General features: G+C 44.9%; 1 protein-coding gene across 3 annotated transcripts in view; it reads left to right on the top strand.

Moving 5' to 3' along the window:
• Nucleotides 1–5,423: 5,423 nt before the first annotated feature.
• Nucleotides 5,424–20,827, top strand: part of CHCHD3 (coiled-coil-helix-coiled-coil-helix domain containing 3) — a 206,436-nt gene continuing 191,032 nt past the window's right edge. For 2 of the 3 annotated variants that reach the window (XM_068169066.1, XM_068169058.1), the window contains exons 1-2: nucleotides 5,425–5,582; nucleotides 7,553–7,631. In XM_068169066.1, the coding sequence (XP_068025167.1) occupies nucleotides 5,499–5,582; nucleotides 7,553–7,631 (163 nt within the window). In that variant the 5' untranslated portion in view covers nucleotides 5,425–5,498. Of the gene's footprint in view, nucleotides 5,583–7,552; nucleotides 7,632–20,827 lie in introns of all 3 variants that reach the window. The other variant, XM_068169075.1, reaches the window with a different exon arrangement.

Below are 20,827 nucleotides of genomic sequence, written 5' to 3'. Positions count from 1 at the left end.
AACCTAGTGAGATATTGCTTGTTTCACAGATACACAATGAAATACCTGAAGTTTACCAATTTGAGATGGATTTTCTGCTTACACAAGTCAGAAACAGGTTCAGATCAAACAAGAATCAGAAGCAGTTAATAGGTTTGTATTGATCACTACATTTTTATTTGTTATTCTGCTCTTGTGTTATCTTTTCTCTTGGTAGAGATGTACTCTATAGTATCCATAGAAGAGAGCTGATACAGAACATCGTGTCCCCTGCTTTGGCACTGAATGACCTTGGACATGTCACTACATCATCTCTACCTTTGAGGAGTTAACTCAGCAAAGCCAGGTCACTGCTAAACCACATCCTTCAACACCACATATGCAGAAATGGTGACTCCACCACTTCCCTGGGCAGCCTGTTCCAGAGCTTGACACCCCTTTCAAGGAAGAAATTGTTCCTAATGTTCAACCTAAACTGCCCCTGGTGCAAGCTGATGCTCTTGTACTATCACTTGTTATTTGAGAGAAAAGACCAATCCTAACTTGGCTCCAGTATCCTCTCAAAGAGTTGCAGAGAGATAGAAGGTCTCCCCTAAGTCTCATTTTATCCAGGTTAAAAACCCCCAGTTTCCTCAACTGCTCCTCACCAGACTTATTCCCTAGATCCTTCACCAGCTTTGTTGCCCTTCTTTGGACACACTCCAGCAGCTCAATGTCCTTCTTGTATTGAATACTAACAAATTATTCTCTGCTGAGCTCTATTCTGATGTTTTGATTACAGCTGCTTCCTGCACTAGTTAGTTTCCACTCAGTTTCTATGCCACATAGAAGCCACCACTGTAGCAAGCTGATAGACACTTAGCCTTAAAGTAAGTGTATTATTTATGTGAACACATAAATTGTTTGAACCTATACACAAACAACAGATTTTTCTCTTTGCAGTTTGCTTGTGAGAGTTGTGAACTAAACAGTAGTTTGTCTGCTGGTTGTTAAGGATTTTTAGATTTCAAATTTGCTGCAGCCTTTGCAAACATCAATTTCTAAGTTTTTTTTTTCTTCCCCATCTAGCAACACCCTTGAAAGAGCTCTCAAATAGGTTTGACCATCCACAGAGAAAAGCTTCTGACATATAGATAGCTCTGGCATGCAGCACACAGTCTTTCATTTCCACCTATCATAGGGGAACCGTAAATTCAGAGGTACCTCAGTCTTACTCTTTCTACAGTGAGTGAACCTTACAGACACAGCAGAATGATCCAAAACACTTGTTTTCCCACAAGAGTTACATCACTGTCTTCGTTTGAGCTAGAACAGAACTAACTAACTACCAGAGAAGGGCAACAAAGTTGGTGAGGGGCTTGGAACACAAGCCCTATGAGAAGAGGCTGAGGGAGCTGGGGTTGCTTATCCTGGAGGAGACTCAGGGGTGACCTTATTGCTCTCTACAACTACCTGAAGGGAGGTTGTAGACAGGTGGATGTTGGTCTTTTCTCCCAGGCACCCAGCACCAGAACAAGAGGACACAGTCTCAGGCTGCGCCAGGGGAGGTTCAGGCTGGAGGTCAGGAGGAAGTTTTACACAGAGAGAGCGATTGCCCATTGGAATGGGCTGCCCGGGGAGGTGGTGGAGTCATCATCACTGGAGGTGTTCAGGAGGAGGCTTGACAGGGTGCTTGGTGCCATGGGTTAGTTGGTTGGGTGGTGTTGGATGATAGGTTGGACACGATGATCTTGAAGGTCTCTTCCAACCTGGTTTGGTCTATTCTATTCTATTCTATTCTATTCTATTCTATTCTATTCTATTCTATTCTATTCTATTCTATTCTATTCTATTCTATTCTATGCCATTCCATTCCATTCCATTCCATTCCATTCCATTCCATTCCATTCCAATCCAATTCTGTCCCCAGCACTGGTGGTGACAGCGATGTTACTGCCATCAGGAGAGTTGATCTGAATACAGATTCATATCTATTTAATTTTATTGTTAGCATTTTCACAAAAGATGGTTTAGTTTCTTTCTCAACTCACCAGCCTCTTTCCCTTATTTCCTTTCTCTTCCCTTTGGGAAGGCAGTGGGGTTCATGAAGAGCATCTGTCACTTGTCTAAGAGCCTGGCCCAATCCTAACCCTTGGTAGTCATTAACTAAACAAACAAAATTTGATCCCCTAAAAACATGCCCTGTGCAGAAAAAAAATTCAGTACCCTCATTTTGTTGGTGCTCATACCCTATCAAGACAGATAGATGTAGAGTCTGTTTATTCCCTTAAAAACATACAGTCACCAGGGTGTGGAATTCACAACAGTACCCCCTCAGTGAAAGGGGTTTAACATCAATAAAAACAGGCGTAAACATCACGTCACCCACCTCAGGAGAATGGCTCATATGTCCTTGATATATTTTCAAGCAATTTTTATTTGGTAGTAAAGTGGCTGCCAGCCAATGCTTCAGTAATATCTTAAGCCCCAAGGAAGGCAGGTACTGCTGAAACGTTGTCTGATAGACACTTTACACACAAATAAAAAATGGGTTGAAAATACAGCCATGATGTGTGAGCAGGTCTGTGGATGCAACCAACACGATGTTCGCCTTGACTTGGGGAAATGAAATGTGTCAGTTGACACAGGCTGCAATAATCTGTTGTGATCGTTCTGTAAACACTTTGGGACAAATTTCTTGCTACAGGGAACGGAAGGCTTTGGTTGCACTTCAGTACAAATAGGCTGTCTTTCTTTAAGCCAAGCAGATGAAGGGCTTGCAAGGAGCAAAAAAGAAAAAAGAAAGGTTTCCAAATACCATGGTTATTGTTAGTTGTGTGTTGTCAGTGTTAAGATGTCCATCAGAAGACTGGGGCATCACTGGGTAGAACAAGTGAAGAGGCCAGATGGTGGGAGAGAGAAAACAACATGTATTCATATGATTTGTAAAGGTAATTCTTGCCTCATACGTAGTCTACAGAAATTGAAAGATGTATCCTATGCCACTGGCATCCAGAATGTAATACTTTTTCTGGTATTATTGACTAAAATTACATTATTTTTTTCCTTTTCAGAATTCTTTGTAGTGCTCTCATAGACTGATCTACAAAGTCTGAACACCAACATTTGTGTGTTTTCTGTACCGGAGACACCTTGTGTGTGTGTCTAGAGAAGTAATTCTGTGAGCTAAAATCAGTAGTAGGTTGTTGACATATACTGGAACCACTCAGGAAACCACAGGCGTTGTTATGTGTGCCTCTGATGAAGTAACTTGAAAACCCTTTTGTACAAGATATAGCAGACATTCCAAAATGGTTTCAGATGCTCTCTAAATGGAAAAAGAGATTTCCATGGCATATAAAAGTGAGAATAGAAGTTGGCTTATAAATGGATAATATTTGTCTTCCCAGTATGAATTTCTGTGGTTCACATAATCACAGAATAGTCCAACCCCCCAGCTGAAGCAGGGTCACCCAGACCAGGCTAGCCAGGATCATGTACAGGCAAGTCTGGAATATCTCCAGAGGAGACTCCACAATCTCTCTGGGCAGCCTGGGCCAGACCTCCAGCACCCTCACAGCAAAGAAGCTTTTCCTCATGTTCAGATGGACTTTCCTGGATTCCAGTTTGTGCCCACTGCCCCTTATCCTCTTTGTGGGCACCACTGAAGAGTCTGTCCCCATACTCTTGAGTCTTACCTTTGAGATATCACAGGATCACAAGATGTTAGGGGTTGGAAGGGACCTCTAGAGATCTTTGAGACCAACCCCCCTGCCAGAGCAGGACCACAGAATCTAATGTAGATCACACAGGAACACATCCTAGGCGGGTCTTGAAAGTCTTCAGAGGACATTCCACGACTTCATCTGTCCCGCTGCTCTGTGGCCTTTACAGTAATGAATTTCTTCCTCATGTTGAGATGGAACTTCCTGTGCTGTAGTTTACATCCATTGCCCCTTGTCCTGTCACAGGGCACAAGTGAGAAGAGGCTGTCCTCTCCTTGACACCCAGCCCTCATATTTTATATGTTTATTATTTATGATTGGTTGATAGGTTGGATGTGATGATCTTGAAGGTCTCTTCCAACCTGGTTTATTCTAGTCTAGTCTAGTCTATTAGATCCTTCTCAGTCGTCATCCCTCCAGACTAAAAAGCCCCGGGTCTCTCAGCCTTTCTTTATAAGGCACATGCTCTAGTCCCTTCATATCCTTGTAGCCCTCTGTTGGACTCTCTCAAGTAGATCCTTGTCCCTCTTGAAAAGGGGAGCCCAAAAGTGGATGCAATATTCTAGGTGGGGCCTCACTAAGGCAGAGGGGAACAAGAACCTCCCTCAATCTGCTGGACACACTCTTCTTAAGGAACCCCAGGATACCACTGGCCTGCTTGGCTACAAGGGCACATTGCTGTCCCATGGATAACTTCTTGTACACCAGGACTCCCAGGTCTTTCTCTATGGAGCTGCTCTCTAGCAGATCACCTCCTACCCTGGACTGGTGCAGTTTATTATTCCTTCCCAGGTGCAGGACTCTGCACTTATCTTTGTTGAACCTCATTAGGCTCCTCTTTGCCCAGTTTTCCAGTCTGTCCAAATCTTGCTGAATGGCCACATCAGCCAAGCCTCCCAGATTGGTATCCTCAGCAAACCTGCCGAGAAGATAATCTGTCCTGTCATCAGTATCATTGATAAGGATGTTGATAGCAGCACTGAGATCTCCTCTCAGGGTGCTTTTCTCCATGTTAAACAGACCTAGGTCTCTCAGCCTTTTCTCTTGACAGAGATGCTCCTTATAAGATAGATGTGTTTAATTCCAGCCATCAAGACAGACCATGGGATCTGCATGGGGTGGGTTCATTTACAGAACAGCCAGATCCAGATGCAATTTATATTGTAGGCTGAAAATAAAATGTATTATGTATTGTTAACATTATTCATCTCTTGGAAAGAAAATTACATGCCCAAAGGGGCTATGCTAATAGCAATTTTATGCTGTTATGGTGTGGAAAATGGGATGAGGCATCATCTGAGGCCCTGAGCCCCAGCAGCAGCCTGAGGCACTTGCCCCACACCACGCCATTAGCATGGTAGGAGCACACCCCTTCGTTAGTCCCAGAGGGACATGCAAAGTTGCAGCAGAGAATGCAGAGCCGTGCCCCACAGGCCTTGAGGGGAGACAGCTCCCGCGTTCACGCCCGGGGGATAGCGAGACGTTTGCTATCAAGCGGGCACTGCACGGGCACACCGCCCTTCCCGCCTCCTGGCGCTAAGCAACATGGGACTTGTAGTCTGCGCACCGCTGAAGTTGAAACCCAAAAAGTTTCCGCTCCCTTTCCGGGTGTCTCTGGGCTTCTCAGCAGGTGCGCGCGGTTTCCGTGGCTACGGCCCAGAAGCCAATAGTGATCAAGGTTGTACGGCTGGGAGGCGGGATAGAGTGAGAGGCGGACCAATGAAGGGTGACGTTGTTGCGGGGCGTACTGGCAGCGGGGACAGCAAGTCTCCTTGGGGCTGTCCCTGGCCGCGGCCTGCTGTGCGCCGGGCAAAGATGGGCGGCGGCGGGAGCAGCACCCGGAGGGTCACCTTCGAGGCGGATGAGAATGAAAACATCACGGTGGTGAAGGGAGTGAGGGTGAGCGCAGGCCTTCTCTGGGCTTGGGGTTCTCTATGGGCCCCCACCGGGATTCTCGGGGCCCGGCTTGCCCCGCGCTGCCCCGAGTACAGCCCCCTCCGCTCTGGGCCCTCTCTCGTCTTTTTGTGCCTTGCCGTTACTGGTTTCCGTCCCTGCAGCTCTGTCCTTTCACGCCTTGTAGTTTTATCCCCACTGCCGGTGTGACCTTCCACCCGTTTCCCTGTCTCGCTCCGCCTTTTCAGATGGGTATTTTAGGGGACTGGTGAGAGCCGAGTTGCAGAGGTGTAATCTGGCGATGGCTGGGATGGCAGGAGCACGCCGTGACTAGGGGTCTTCTTAGGAGAGCCCTAGAGTTGCAGAGAGCCGAGTTGCAGAGGTGTAATCTGGCGATGGCTGGGATGGCAGGAGCACGCCGTGACTAGGGGGCTTCTTAGGAGAGCCTTGCCCCTAGCCCGGTTACTAGAGACGGATGGTAGAAGAGGTGTGTAATTAGCAGAGTTTGTTTTCGTTTTCCCCTGACCTTTACATCTGAGAGCTCCTCTCTTTTCCGTATTTTACTTTGTTTCATGTGATATATCCAACTTCCTCTATACCTGCAGAAGCATTCCTATTCTTTCCCTATTTATGACATGCGGTTGCCTGTAATATAGACTGAGAGTGGATCTTATCAATGTTTATGAATATTTAAAGAGCAGGGGGCAAGGGGATGTGGCTTGACTTTACAGTGGTGCCCAGTGACAGTAAAAGGGACAACAGGCACAAACTGGAGTACAGGAAATTCCATCTGAACATGAGGGATGACTTTCCTCCAAGGGTGCTGGTGCCTTGGAGCAGAATGCCCAGAGAAGTTCTGGAGTCTCCTTCTCTGGAGGTATTCCAAACCCACCTGGACACATTCCTATGTGAGCTGCTGTAGGTGACCCTGTTTTAACAGGAGAGCTGGACTGGATGCTTCCCAGTGGAGGTGCTACCTGTGCCGTTCTGTGATACATTGTAAGCTAATTTGTGACAGAAGATGCTTTAAGAAATCTTGTAGCTTGGAAGTGTTTCAGGGGTAGATGTCATAGTTCATATCAGGAAGGATAACTATCTTTTATTTTTTATTACTCCTCATAGGGAGGAGAGTTGTGGAATGAACCATGACAGCACCTGGTTCTTCTATGGGCATGCTAAAGTTTTTTCAGTTCTGGTCATTTACTGATCTCAAGCAAGTAGGTGAGAGTAATAAAAATGTTCTCAGCAGAGTTCATTTTCACTCCTAAATACTGGGAAGGACTATTGGAATTTCTCTGAAGTATCCTGGATCTTGAAATATTGGGAATAAAAACTAAATGATACTGTGGGTACTAGGAAAATGTAGGTTCAGTAAATAATATTAGTTCATTGAACATCCCAAAATGGGGATAATTGATGAAGGCAAAAAGGCTGACTAATTACAAGGAACGTGTCAAAGGGTCTTATCTCCTTCAGTGTTCCTGTATCCTTTTATTTGCTGTATCAGTTTCTTGTGTGCAGTGAGAGGCAAAATAATCATGTTCAGCCTAATAGTACTAGGAGATGAATGCTCACTCCACAAGGGGAAATGAGAAGCTTATTTTCTGTTGTGGATAGAATTCTAGCAGCTGCTAGAATTGGGGCTCTGTGTTCTTTTTAAAAACAGTTTTACTTCATTTTGTGGGGGGAGAGAGATGGGTATAAAGGAGAGGATATGCCAGGGGAGGTTTAGGTTGGACATTAGGAACAATTTCTTCATGGAAAGGTTATCAAGCTCTTAAACAGGCTGCTCATGGCAGTGGTGGAGTCCCCATTCCTGGAGGGGTTTTAAAGCTGTGTGGATATGGTGCTGAGTGATATGGTTTAGTGGTGACCTGGCAGTGCTGGGTTAACTTGATGATCTTAAAGGTCTCTTCCAATTAAAATGATTCTGTGATTCTGCTCAGTCTGACTCTGGATTGGGGGTTATTTTTCAGCTGTCTGACAGCGTCATTGATCGTATGAAGGAACCTTCAGCCAGTGGAAGATCACAGCACCGATCAGCATCTGGTACCGGTATGCTCATGCTTTTTCTGGTTTTCCTGTGAGGAAGAAAATGAAATGTGCCTCTGAGTGTTGTAATGAGCTCATTGCCATTTTGTAGTTGTTAATTCTTGATAACAACTTTTCTCCTCTCCTTTTGAAGAAGGAAGTAGTTTGTAGGCTCTCAGAGGAGTTGAATTACTCTATTTGCTTCTGACTAAAATTGAAGTGTAAAACACTGCAACTGGTCATTAGATGTGGTTTTCTATGGTATTACCCCTTCTTGAAGACTTTAAAAGCAAACATTATTTCAAAATGTGTTAAGTTTTGAAGTGATAATTCTTAAGTTCTTAACCAACACTGAATTGCAGTATAGTGAGTCTGTGCTCAAATATAGTTACCCATGGGATAGTGGAAATAAATCACAGTTTACACAGGTCTGTGTCTCAAAATGTTGGCTTTCTTAGCTTGCTGTATTGTATCAGCAAGGCCTGTTTCAGTGCTTCACACAGACGTTGTGCCAGGCACCTTGTGCTCTGGTGTGAAACTCTTATCATGGGGAGCCTGATGTGGCTGCTGGAGTGAAAATAAAAGGAAGAGACTGAAGCATGTGGTTTACTGGTGGAATAAGTGAAACTTGTAAGGTTCCAGTAAGGTATCTTATCAATGGATGTTGGTTACCTCGACTTCAGCAAGGCTTTAGACATTGTCTCCATGATATCCTCCTAGGGAAGATTGGGAAGTGTGGGTTAGATGGATGGACAGTGGGGTGAATGAGAACTGGCTGAATGACAGAGCATAGAGGGTTGTCATCAGTGTCTGTTTGAGGACTGTATCTCATGGTGTTCCCCAGGGGTCAGGACTGGGTCCAGTCTTGTTAACATCTTCATTAGTGTCCTGGATGAAGGCACAAGAGTGAAGCCTCAGCAAATTTGCTTATGGTACAGAACTGGTAGGATTGGCTGACACTTCATTGGGCTGTGCTGCCTTCAGCAAGACTTGGGCAAGCTGGAGAGTTGGGTGGAGCGGAACCTGAAGAAGTTCAACAAGGACAAGTTTAGGGTCTTGTATGTAGGGGAGGAATAACCCCTTGCACCAATACAGGCGAGACATTGACCTGCTGCAAAGCAGCTCTGTAGCTAGTGGGAATGCTTGTGGTCAAGCTCACTATAAGAAAGCAATGTGCCCTCACGGCCAAGAAAGTTGATGGTGTCCTGAGCCATGTTAAGAATGTGCACAGCAGGTCAAGGGTTCTTCCCCTCTACTCTGATCTACTAGAGGATAATGGCAGAGTATTGTGTACAGTCCACTGCTCCCTAGTTCAACAGAGACAAGGAGCTACTGGAGAGAGTTCAACAGAGGCTCCAAAGATGGTGAGGGAACTGGAGAATATCTGTGAGGAGGAAAGGCTGAGATTCCTGGGTTTTTTTTAGCCTAGAGAACTCGCAGTGTGAGAGGGGGTCTTCTCAGTGTTGATTGATATCTAAAGGGTGGAGGTCACAAGGATGGAGCCAGTCTCCTTTCAGTGGTTCCCAGTGATGGGACAAGGCACAGTGGACACAAACTGGAATACAGGAGGTTCCTTCTGAGCATGAGGGAAAACTTCTTTCCTGTGAGGGTGCCAGAGCCCTGGAGCAGGCTGCCCAGATGGGTTGTGGAGTCTCTTCTGAGAGATTCCAATCTCTCAGACCACAATCCTGTGCAACTTGCTGTGGGTGGCCCTCCTTTTGGTAAGGATTTTGGAGAAGATGATCTTCAGATCCCCTGCTACCCCCCTGATTCTGAAATTCCATACATCTTTTTTTTTCCCCCCCATTTAAATAGTAGCCTTCCTATATGCATGCATTTTATTGTGGCAAAGCAATTATTCAAGGTAAAAAAAAATACATGAATACTTGTAGATCGTACCTACTTTCACAGTGATGCTTGTTTCCTTTTCATGCTAAAACCTGAGTTATAGAAGCAGTCTTGCAGATAGTCATCTCAGGGTTTTTTTTTGGGGGGGGATGTGGTAACTGGAGATGAAGACTGTGGTCCTGCAGGAGTTTGGTGTTAATTCATAGTATCGTAGTATCAGTCAGGGTTGGAAGGGACCACAAGGATCATCTAGTTCCAACCCCCCTGCCATGGGCAGGGACACCCCACACTAGATCAGGCTGGCCAGAGCCTCATCCACCCTGGGCTTAAACACCTCCAGGGACGGGGCCTCGACCACCTCCCTGGACAACCCATTCCAGGGCTTCACCACTCTCATGGTGAAGAACCTCCTCCTCCCATCCAGCCTGAATCTCCCCACCTCCAGCTTCATTGCATTCCCCCTAGTCCTCTCACTACCTGAGATCCTGAGAAGTCCCTCCCCAGCCTTCCTGTAGGCCCCCTTCAGATACTGGAAGGCCACAATGAGGTCACCTGGGAGCCTTCTCTTCTGCAGACTGAACAGCCCCAACTCCTTCAGTCTGTCCTCATAGGAGAGGTGCTCCAGCCCTCTGATCATCCTCGTGGCCCTTCTCTGGACACGCTCCAGCACCTCCACATCCCTCTTGTAATAGGGGCTCCAGAACTGGACACAGTACTCCAGGTGGGGTCTCACCAGAGCTGAGTAGAGGGGGAGAATCACCTCCCTTGACCTGTTGGCCACACTTCTCCTGATGCAGCCCAGGATCTGATTGGCTTTGTGGGCTGCAAGTGCACACTGAGAGCTCCTGTTGAGCTTTTTGTCCACCAGCACCCCCAAGTCTCTCTCCTCAGGGCTACTTTCCAGCCAGTCACTGCCCAGCCTGGATTTGTGCCTGGGATTGCCTTGACCCTGCACTTGGTCTTGTTGAACCTCATGAGGTTGGCTTGTGCCCACCTCTCCAGCCTGTCAAGTCCCTCTGGATGGCCTCCCTTCCCTCCAGCGTGTCTGCTGCACCACACAGCTTGGTGTCATCAGCAAACTTGCTGAGGGTGCACTCAATGCCACTGTCCATGTCACCCACAAAGATGTTGAACGAGCCTGGTCCCAGGACTGATCCCTGAGGAACTCTGCTTGTCCCTGGCCTCCACTGGGACATGGTGCCATTGACAGCCACTCTTTAGGTGCAGCCATCAAGCCAGTTCCTTATCCATCTAGTGGCCGTATCCATCTGTGTGGCCATATCTTTATCCTTTATTTTGTTTCTCTTTGTGTTCAAATTAGTACTTGTTTGTATTGCTTTATTTTTGTTTATTGAAAAAGTTAATGAATTGCTTCACCTTTTGCGAACTTGGGAAATCTGACAGCTATTTTGGTGTTAGGAATTGGTGGTTTTGGTTAAGTGCTTTTATTTCCCCAGAAAAGTATGATGCCAAAATGATTTGTACTTAAGATGAAATTATCCTTCAGTACATGTTACCAGACCAGCCATTGTTGATTTTTTTTTTTTTTCTTTTTAATGAAGAATTCTAAAATACTGAATTTATTTGCTGTAAGAAACCTGTTTATTTGTAGCTACATCTAATTCATCAGGGTTTTTGTTTGGCTGATGAGTTTCCATTACAAGGAGGGCACTTGCTTTGAAGCCAGATAGTTTAATATTGAACTAATCTGATAGCTTCAGGAGCTGTATCCTAAAACTGGGGATTTTCCTTCAGTGCTGGGGCTTGGTTACTTGGTCTCTTGCACTGAGAATAAGACCTCTCCAGGAAGTACCTCCTGTTCTGTTCCTCAATCTGGTGACACCTACTTGTGAGTGATCCATTACATCAGAAAAACTAGAGTTTTCCAAGAATGGGGTTGTTTGGAGGCTGGCTCTGGCTTTTGGATTGCCAGCTGGGACACTTTGTTAGCCTGCATTTATTTCTTTATATTCTAGACAGATAACAGTTTTCTATGACAATAAAGATGTCTGGAGGGAGAAACATTAGAGCTATTAAAAGCAACCCTTTTTGTTTTTTGTTTTTTAAATGGAGTCTTTGAGAGCTTTTGGTGGGGGAATAATGAATTAGATTACAAGAAGGAATATGTATCTTGTTGCTTGCCAATATATGATGAATTTATTGACTTCAGTTTGGGGTTGGAAAATGAAATTACATGCAATTGCAATGAAATCTGACATCTAAATAGTACGTCTTAAGGCATCCTGGCTTGCTTGGATCATTTTCTGACTTCTCAGTAATATTAAATATACTAAAATATTTAACAAGTATAAAATCTTTAAAGTATGTCTGTAATTCCTAGAGCAATATTGATGAAACGTAATTTAGGCAGACAGTGAATACTTTTTTTTTGGGGTCTTACTGAGTGTGTCATACCTACAGCTTCAGTTGTAGCAGACAGAGGGAAAGGTTTAATTTGTTTTACCTTAGTAGATAGCTAAAAAGCAAATAATCACAGGAGGGGAGGAAACAAATCCTGAAGTTGCCAAGAGTCTCTGCATCTCTTTGAAGAAACATTGTACTGATGATATTAGTAGTCATTGTTACTGTCTTATGAAAAGAAATCTGTAAAGGAGCCCTGTCTTGAAGTACTGTGTATTGCATAGGGTAAGGGGTGTGTGTGTGTTCAAATGAACACTGTGAAGGCCTCCTTAGAAATGAGGTTAGACCTTGCATGTTCCCAGTGGAGGAAGAAAAATTCTTAGCTTTGTTCATTTGTATGGAATGATGCCTTCTAATTGTGTGCTCTGTGTTGGTGTCACTCTTTTGGTGGAGTTTCAGTGGTCCCAAGTGTCTTGGCTCAGTAAATACTGCTGAGATATACAGGAATGAGTATCTGAGGAGTTAGCTGGAGATGTGAGGTGGAGGTCTTGTCTTTTTTCTTCCAGGCAGCAAGTGACAGGATGAGAGAGAACAGCCTTAGGCTGTGCCAGAGGAGGTTTAGATTGGACATAAGGAAAAATTTCCTTTCTGTAAGGGTTGTCAAGCCGTAGAACAGGTTGCTTAGTGAATAGTGGACTCCAATCTCTGAAGGGAGTTATAAAACTGTTTAGATGTGGCGCTGAGGGATATGGGTTCACAGTGGACTTGGTAGTGTTTGGTTGTTGTAATACAGTTGTTCTATTCACCCCAAGCAAAGCTTTCAGGACAAGATGTAAGCAGGCTCTTAAAGACATTTACTATGTTATAGAGCAAAGTTATCTAGTCTATCAGAAGGCGCATATGTCACATCTCCATTGGTTATTTTCTACTGGCATGCATGTAATTGGTGAGCTATCTTGTGAAGAGAGCTAGTTGGTGGGATCCTGTGAGAGGCAGATATGACTGATAAGCTCAGAAAGGTTGTGAGATCCTTAAGGACAAGCTCTTCCTAGTGCAAGAACAGTCTATTCCAGTGCTCAGGAAAATTAATAGATCTATTGGGAGGCCTTGTATATCCAGAGGACTTAGACTGGCTGGTTCATGTTGGCTTAGATGAGCCAACATGAACCTCATGAAATTCAAAAAGGACAAATGCCAAGTCCTGCACTAGGAAAGGAGTAACCACTTGCTGCAATGCAGGCTAGGTCTTGTCTGTCTGGGGACAAACTGCTGAAAAGGAGCTGGAACAAATTCAGCAAAGGTCAGGAGTGTCTTCCCTTGGGGGAGAGGCTGAGAAAACTTTTCTTTTTCAAGGTCAAGTAGTGAGGATTTTGGGGAAGCCAAATAGCAGCCTTCCCATATGTATGTTGCCTGTTGAGAAGCTGGCACAGATACTTCATGATGATGAGGGCAAGTGTGCATATTGAAGCAGGAGAAGTTTGGAGTGGCAATAAGGAAAACTTTGGTCATGATGAGGCAAGTCAGACTTGGGAAGAGCTTTCCTAGTGAGGCTGTGCAGTCTCCATCCGTGTAGACTCTCAAGATGCGAGTGAACAAACCATTCAGAAATCTGATCTCAAGGCTGCTTTGAGCAGAGAGTTTGACAAAACTTCTGGAGACCTCTTTGAACTGGAATGATTCTATGATCTTGTGTTTTGATGGCAGGGTATGAAAATAGGTTTGATAAGTGCAACAGAGCTGTTGTATTCCTTATAAGGAGGGAAAGGACCACCATGTGCTGCAACATGCAGTCCAGGAGAATGTGGCTGAGAATGTGTACCCCAGAGTCATTGTCCTTGTTTTTTGTCTGGTGTGGTGGTTTAAGACTTAACTGGAGTTTAATCTACCAAAAAATAATCTGGAGTTGGTTTGGAAGTAGAAAGAAATTTTTTAACAGTGTCTGTATGTGTGTATATGTATACATCTCTCAATAACAGGGGGGATTTACAAGGGTAAGGAATAAGGATGAATGGGAGAATATACAAAACCAAATTTGGATGGCCTTGTATCTCCCTCGATGTGTGTGGATTTCAGTCCTTTAGAGAAGTGTGGATGCGGCAGGGAGATCAGGCCCAACCATATGGCAGAACCAGGAGGCCAGCAGTGGCTGAGGGTCCTTTCCAACAGGAGAGGCAGGAGCAAAGAAAGAAACTGGCTCCCAGGCCCCCTTTTATAACCTTGCTGGACAGGAAGGGGGAGCAGAACAGACCAACTTAGACCCAGGGGACTTCTCCTTCTAGGAGGGAGAAACAATGTCCACCTGGATCAGATTTCTTTTGTCCCCTGCAGGGCTCTCACAACCCTCCCACCTGCTGGGTGGTGTAACCCAGCACATCTGGCTTTTAGGAAGACTAGATTTGAATAATTCCAGCAGCTGCTGATGGTACAAGTAATTGCAGATAGATGGTGCATGGAAGGAGTAAAACTGGAATATCGTATGATAAATGCTGTGGGAGGCTCTGCAGAATGCCTTGTGACTTTGAATTGTTTGGTATTTTCACTTCTTATGAGTATGGAAGTTCACAGTTTGGCTATGTGTGTGCCAGTTCAGCAAGAATTATCTGTAAATAAGCCCTCTTAGTTCTGTGCCCTTTCAGATATTAATTGCTTTCAGCTACATTTTTGTTGCAATAACATTTTTTGCCTGCATAAACTGAATGATGAAGTAAACTGGGGCTTCCATAGTTTTATTGTGTCTGTTATTTCCAGAAAAGGAAACCTCCAGAGTTTTGTGAACGTCCAGGTTAATTCCCTGCTCTTTATTTTTCTGTGAGAAGCCTGAAAACTTCATGCAGTTTGCAAACCCACATTCATGGCTGAAAGAACCTTCTTGCTTTTCCTAGCAGCAGTCATGGAGGCTTGGTTTGCTAGTGCTTGTTTTGCCCTCCTAGCTACAGCTCTTGGTACTCTTTAGAAGTTTTTAAACTTAGCTAGTCCTGAAAATCTCTGTGAAAATAAGTAGGAATCCCCATCAACCAACTGAACTTGTTTGTTGATCACTGGTAACCTGGAAGGCCATGATTTGCATCTTGCACATTAATTTTAGGTTTGGTTTTCATGGAATCATTTTGGTTGGAAGATACTTTTAAGTCAAGTCCAACTGCCAATCCAGCATTGCCAGATTAGCATTAAACCATGTCCCTCATCATCACATCTACAGAGATTTTAATGTCCCCCAAGGATGGGGATTCCACCACTGTCCTGGACAGCCTGTTCCAGGACCTGACAATCTGGGGAAAATATTTTTTTTCCTAATGTCTAACCTAAACCTTCCCTGGCACAACTTGAAGACATTTCCTCTTGTCCTATTGCTTATTCCTTGGGAGAAGAGACCAACCTCCACTTTGCTTCATCCTCCTTTCACTTGCAGGCAGCCAGGTTTCCCCTCAGCTTCTATTCCTCCAGGCTGGAGAATTCCAGTTCCCTCAGCTGCTCCTCAGAAAACTTGTTCTCTAGACTCTTGGTGATTTTGATTTCCTGCTGACCTTTTTGGGAGGGAGGAATTAAAAAAATTGTTTCCAATGGAAATAGAGATATTTGTGAGAAATACTGATCAGTTGTAATGGCCTTTTGGTCTGAAAATCTTGGAAGCCTCTCGCATAGCTGTCATGGCAAGAATATGTTCCAAGGAGTTTGTCACTTGGGTTGAGTAAGGTTCATCCTACTGCTCTTGATGAGGGAGGCTGATATATGGTGTAATACATGAATTTATAGAGGAAGAGCAGCTTCATCAGAAGCTCCTGACACTCAGGCAACAGTCTGCTCTGGGTATATATTTTTTTACTCGTGATCTAAACTCAAGTGTATTTACAACTGTGATGTTGCAGTGCTCTTGTGTCACTTCCTATATTGTCACTTGTTGTCCCTGAGTTTCTTGAAGGTAACTTTACTTTCAGTGATGTATATTGATATTCTTTGGGTTGAAGGTTCACTTTTCATGGAAGTATTTTATTATCAAAAGGTGAAACGACTTGTAACTCACCAGTCTGCTAAAGATGCCGAGCTTTTAATGCTGTCACTGTAACAGCAGATCTTTAGTTGTGCCTGACATTCGTGTCACTGGATTGCAGGAGCATAGGGAAGGTGGAATTAAGAATGGGAGATGAATCAAGTGTTGCATAAATTAAAGTTCTCACTGTGTGGCATGCAAGGTGTTCTCTGAATAGCTTGAAGTGTCCTTGTAAAATGGTCCTGAAATTAGGAGGAAAATTGAGCAAATAATTCAGATTCTACATCTGGTTTGTGTGGGTCATTTAGGTTTTTTTTCTTCTTCTTTTAGTTCATAGTAATTTGGAGTTCAGGGCTCTGAAAGTGCTTAATTCACTCCATGTCCTCAAAGTGCAGTATGAATCTCATCAGCAAGATGGTGTAGGGTTGAGTATATGTGGTGAGAATGCTGAAGATGGCTAAAAGCCCTAATTTAATGTTTGAAGACTGGGATTGTTGAATATGGAGAAGGTAGATAATTGTGTGAGAAATATCTAGAACTTTAGGTCTGCTCATGTTGCTCATGGGAATAAAATTTTGCAGCCTGGATGTCCCTGAGGCACTCCATGGTACTGTATTCCCAACATGTGTCCAATTCAGAAGTTGGGTTTTGATTGCTCACTTCTCGGAGATATCACAACTGCACCCTTGGGCTGCCCACTTAAATTGCATTTTGAAGGTAGAGACATCCTGTGGCAAATCAGACATCAAGTGTCCAAAGCTGGAACAGGAACAAATGGCAAAAGGTGTTGCAAGTTCTCATACAATTGTCATGTTTTTAAGCTTCTAATTGGATGTGACAAATAACCTTTTCTAATGGTCTCATGTCTGAACATGTGTGCCCCTGTAATGTGTTCAGTGACCTAAGCCATGCAGAAACACTGCACAAGTGTTTTGTACCAGCCTAGCTCCCTTAGTTACCTTTGAGGATCCAGAGAAGAGAAGCAGGAGCGCACATAGGAGCTGAGGTGTCCCTTTGCCTTTGTGGTAATGAATGCTATTGGCTTTGGAGTGCCAGTGGTAGGGAGCAAACCTGATCCTGCAATTAATGGAGCTGGAGAGGACACAAGTGGCTTAAGTGATCTGCACTGTATCATAGAATAATAGAATGTTTTGGGTTGGAAAGGACCTTTAAAGGTCATCCAGTCCAACCTCCCTGCAGTCAGCAAGGACATCTGCAGCTAGAGCAGGTTGCACTGAGCCCTGTCCAGCCCTTTCTGGTATGTTTCTAGTGATAAGTTTCTACTACCTCTTTGGGCAACATCTGCCAGTGTCTAATCTCAGCATAAAAAACCCCTTCTTCCTTAGATCTATTTTAAATCTTTTCTCTTTTAGCTTCAAAACATCACCCCTTGTCCTGTGTCAACAATCTTTGTCATAGGACGCATTAAGATCTGAAGGGCTGTAATAGGGTCTCCAAAGGGCCTTCTCTTCTCCAGGCTTAACAACCTCAACTCTCAGCCTAGCCTTACAGCAGAGGACTTCCAGCCCTTGTACCATTTTTGTAGCCTTCCCAGCCTCTGCTCCAACAGGCCCATGTCTCTCCTCTGCTGAGGACTGGGGAATGGATCCCAGCACTGCAGGTGAGGATCTCAGCAGAGCAGAATAGAGGGGTAGAATCCCCTCCATCCACCTCCTGCCCACACTGTTGGGGATGCAGGAGATGGCCTGTAAGTGCATGTGGCTCATATCTTCAGAATAATGGTGTGAGGTGAAACAACCCTCAAGCTCTTGCAAAGTAGAATTAAACAGAACTTTCACAGGTAAATTGGCAGTAACAGCTACAAGGGACCCTAATCAGCTCCCTGAAATACCTTCTGTATATCTCAGTGTAGTGGTAATCTCCACATGAAACACTCTTAATTATGCTCCAAGAAGTGATGTGTGTGTGTCAATGTTAACCTAGAGTTCTGATTTGATTGTGCAACTGGAATGACAGTAATGCAGATGAAATCTCTCTGTCTCTTTCTTTTTTCATTGAAATGAAATGTTTATGTTCAACTTTAGTATGAAAAAGAAGTGGTCCATGTGTGGGAGGTGTTTAAGTCTGGAACTGCAGTAATTGATTCTACCTCTCCTCCTGCTCCTGGTATTGCTATTTTTTCTCAATGTTGTAACAGGAACTAAATAAGAATTCTGAAGGTTGCAAGGGTTCTGCAAGAGCTTTTAGGAATTGTGTTAGATGTTTTTCCCCCCTACATGAGGGTCAGGGAGAGAGCCTGTGTATCACATGAATATTGTCAAATATTGAGGGGGCATTTGATCTGTTCAGGGATTCTCATAACTGTTCTTGAAGGAAGAGCACCCTGGTGTCAGGTTCTGTCCTATTCACAGGTCTCAAGCTGAAAAAGATTCATTGTGAAGACAGTCAGCTGCTGTTAGTTTTTCCTCTTAGAAATGCTTTTCTCTGTGAGGCTTTTTGCAGATAGGCAACACTTCTTTCAGTGGTGTGGTGGTTTTAGGCTATGCCTTTAAAATTTAGTTACAGATTTTGAGCAGAAAAGTAGAAAAATATAAATAAATCACTATTGGGTGTAAAAAGGAAAACTAAAGATTATTCCAAACAAATCCATTGGAAGGATATCTGCTCTAAAACGGGCTGTAGCCAAACAATTCTTCCTCTTTTCTGATCACTTCTCTGCTTGCTGCACTTGCCAGAGATTAACCTGCTTTTTTTTTTTTTTCCCTAGCTCTCCTTGGCTTGGCTGCATTGTTTAGTTAAATCTAACCTAGTGCTTTCTGCTCCTTTTCTCTCTTGGGATGGGGTGGTGGGGGTGGGGCAGTGGAACGGCTTCCGTGGTCTCTGGCCAGGGGGATGTTTGCATTGTTTGCTAATCGTAAATATCTGTATAATATTGTAAATACTGTATCTTTTGTATATATTCATAGTATCATAGTATCAGTCAGGGTTGGAAGGGACCACAAGGATCATCTAATTCCAACCCCTCTGCCATGGGCAGGGACACCCCACACTAGAACTAGATCAGGCTGGCCAGAGCCTCATCCAGCCTGGTCTTAAACATCTCCAGGGACGGGGCCTCGACCACCTCCCTGGACAACCCATTCCAGGGCTTCACCACTCTCATGGGGAAGAACCTCCTCCTCACATCCAGCCTGAATCTCCCCACCTCCAGCTTCATTCCATTCCCCCTAGTCCTATCACTACCTGAGATCCTGAGGAGTCCTTCCCCAGCCTTCCTGTAGTCCCCCTTCAGATACTGGAAGGCCACAATGAGGTCACCTGGGAGCCTTCTCTTCTGCAGACTGAGCAGCCCCAACTCCTTTAGTCTGTCCTCATAGGAGAGGTGCTCCAGCCCTCTGATCATCCTCGTGGCCCTTCTCTGAACACGTTCCAGCACTTCCATATCCCTCTTGTAATGGGGGCTCCAGGACTGGATGCCGTACTCCAGGTGGGGCCTCACCAGAGCATTGAATTCCATTGAATTCCACTGTAGAGTGTAGCTTTGCTTGTAAATACAGCTTCCATTTGCTTCTGAGTTGGTCTGGCAAAGGTAATGCTGGGGAGAAAATTTCAACCCAACCACATGAGAAAATAATTGGCGCCTATTCAACTTGGGGCAATTGCTTGATTGGTTAATTCCTGCTCAGATTAAGGAAATAAAACACAGCTGTTTTGGGGTTTGTGGCTTCTGCTATATTCTGCTCTGTGATACCGTACCGGTGGTGCGTATCAGCCGTGATTAATAATCTAGGTAGGTATTTGGCATATAAGCTATTTCTTTGGTTTAAATACAAGCTGAAAATGCTGTGTGACCGCTGCATGGGATTTCTTTGGGTGGAAAAAATATGATAATATGACTGTAACTGTTCCTGCAGAGATACGAGTTTAGTATTCCTGTTACAGAGTTATGTAAGCAGCTGGGACCCCAAAATGATTTATTTGCTATGTGTGATTTTTGCTTTCAGTGATAATAAATGTGTGCCTGTTAATAGCACTGTATTGAGAGACGTGAAGCAAATAGGTGTTCTATTTTTAGATGTAGCAGAAGGAGATGTTGGAGGCCTACTGATGAGGAGGACACAGAAAACTGACAGATGGGCAGAGCCCAATGGGATGTCATTCAACAAGTCCAAGTGCCGAGTGCTGCACTTTGGCTATGGCAATCCCATGCAGAGCTACAGGTTGGGGTCAGAGTGGCTGGAGAGCTCCCAAACAGAGAGGGACCTGGGGGTGCTGATCAACAGCCACCTGAATATGAGCCAACAGTGTGCCCAGGTGGCCAGGAGGGCCAATAGCATCCTGGCCTGCATTAGGAATAGTGTGGCCAGCAGGAGCAGGGAGGTCATTGTGCCCCTGTACTCTGCTTTGGTTAGGCCGCGCCTTGAGTCCTGTGTCCAGTTCTGGGCCCCTCAGTTTAAGAAGGACATCGAAACACTTGAGCGTGTCCAGAGAAGAGCAACAAGGCTGGGGAGAGGCCTTGAGCACAAGCCCTATGAGGAGAGGCTGAGGGAGCTGGGATTGTTTAGCCTGGAGAAGAGGAGGCTCAGGGGAGACCTCATTGCCCTCTACAACTACCTGAAGGGTGGTTGTAGCCAGGAAGGGGTTGGTCTCTTCTCCCAGGCAACCAGCACCAGAACAAGAGGACACAGTCTCAAGCTGCGCCAGGGGAGGTTTAGACTCGAGGTGAGGAGGAAGTTCTTCACCGAGCGAGTCATTCGTCATTGGAACGGGTTGCCAAGGGAGGTGGTTGAGTCATTGACCCTGGAGGCGTTCAAGGGGAGATTGGACGTGGCACTTGGTGCCATGGTCTAGTCATGGGGTCTGTGTTGATAGGTTGGACTCGATGATCCTCGAGGTCCTTTCCAACCTAAGTGATACTGTGATACTGTAATGGGAAAGGGGCTGAGTGAAAATGGCTGTAGCTCTGGCGTTCAGCCAGCAGCGGGGCAGAGGTAGCGCCCATACCTAAGATGGTGGCCACAGTGGCAGTGCCAGCAGTTAAGATGGTGGCCAGGAAGCCACT

The sequence above is a fragment of the Melanerpes formicivorus genome, unplaced genomic scaffold (assembly GCF_026170545.1).
Source record: "Melanerpes formicivorus ecotype bairdi unplaced genomic scaffold, bMelFor1.0.p_v2 SCAF_3, whole genome shotgun sequence".
NCBI lineage: Eukaryota > Metazoa > Chordata > Aves > Piciformes > Picidae > Melanerpes > Melanerpes formicivorus.
The sequence above is the reverse complement of the archived record's forward strand: the minus strand, read 5'-3'. Positions and strand labels throughout refer to the sequence as shown.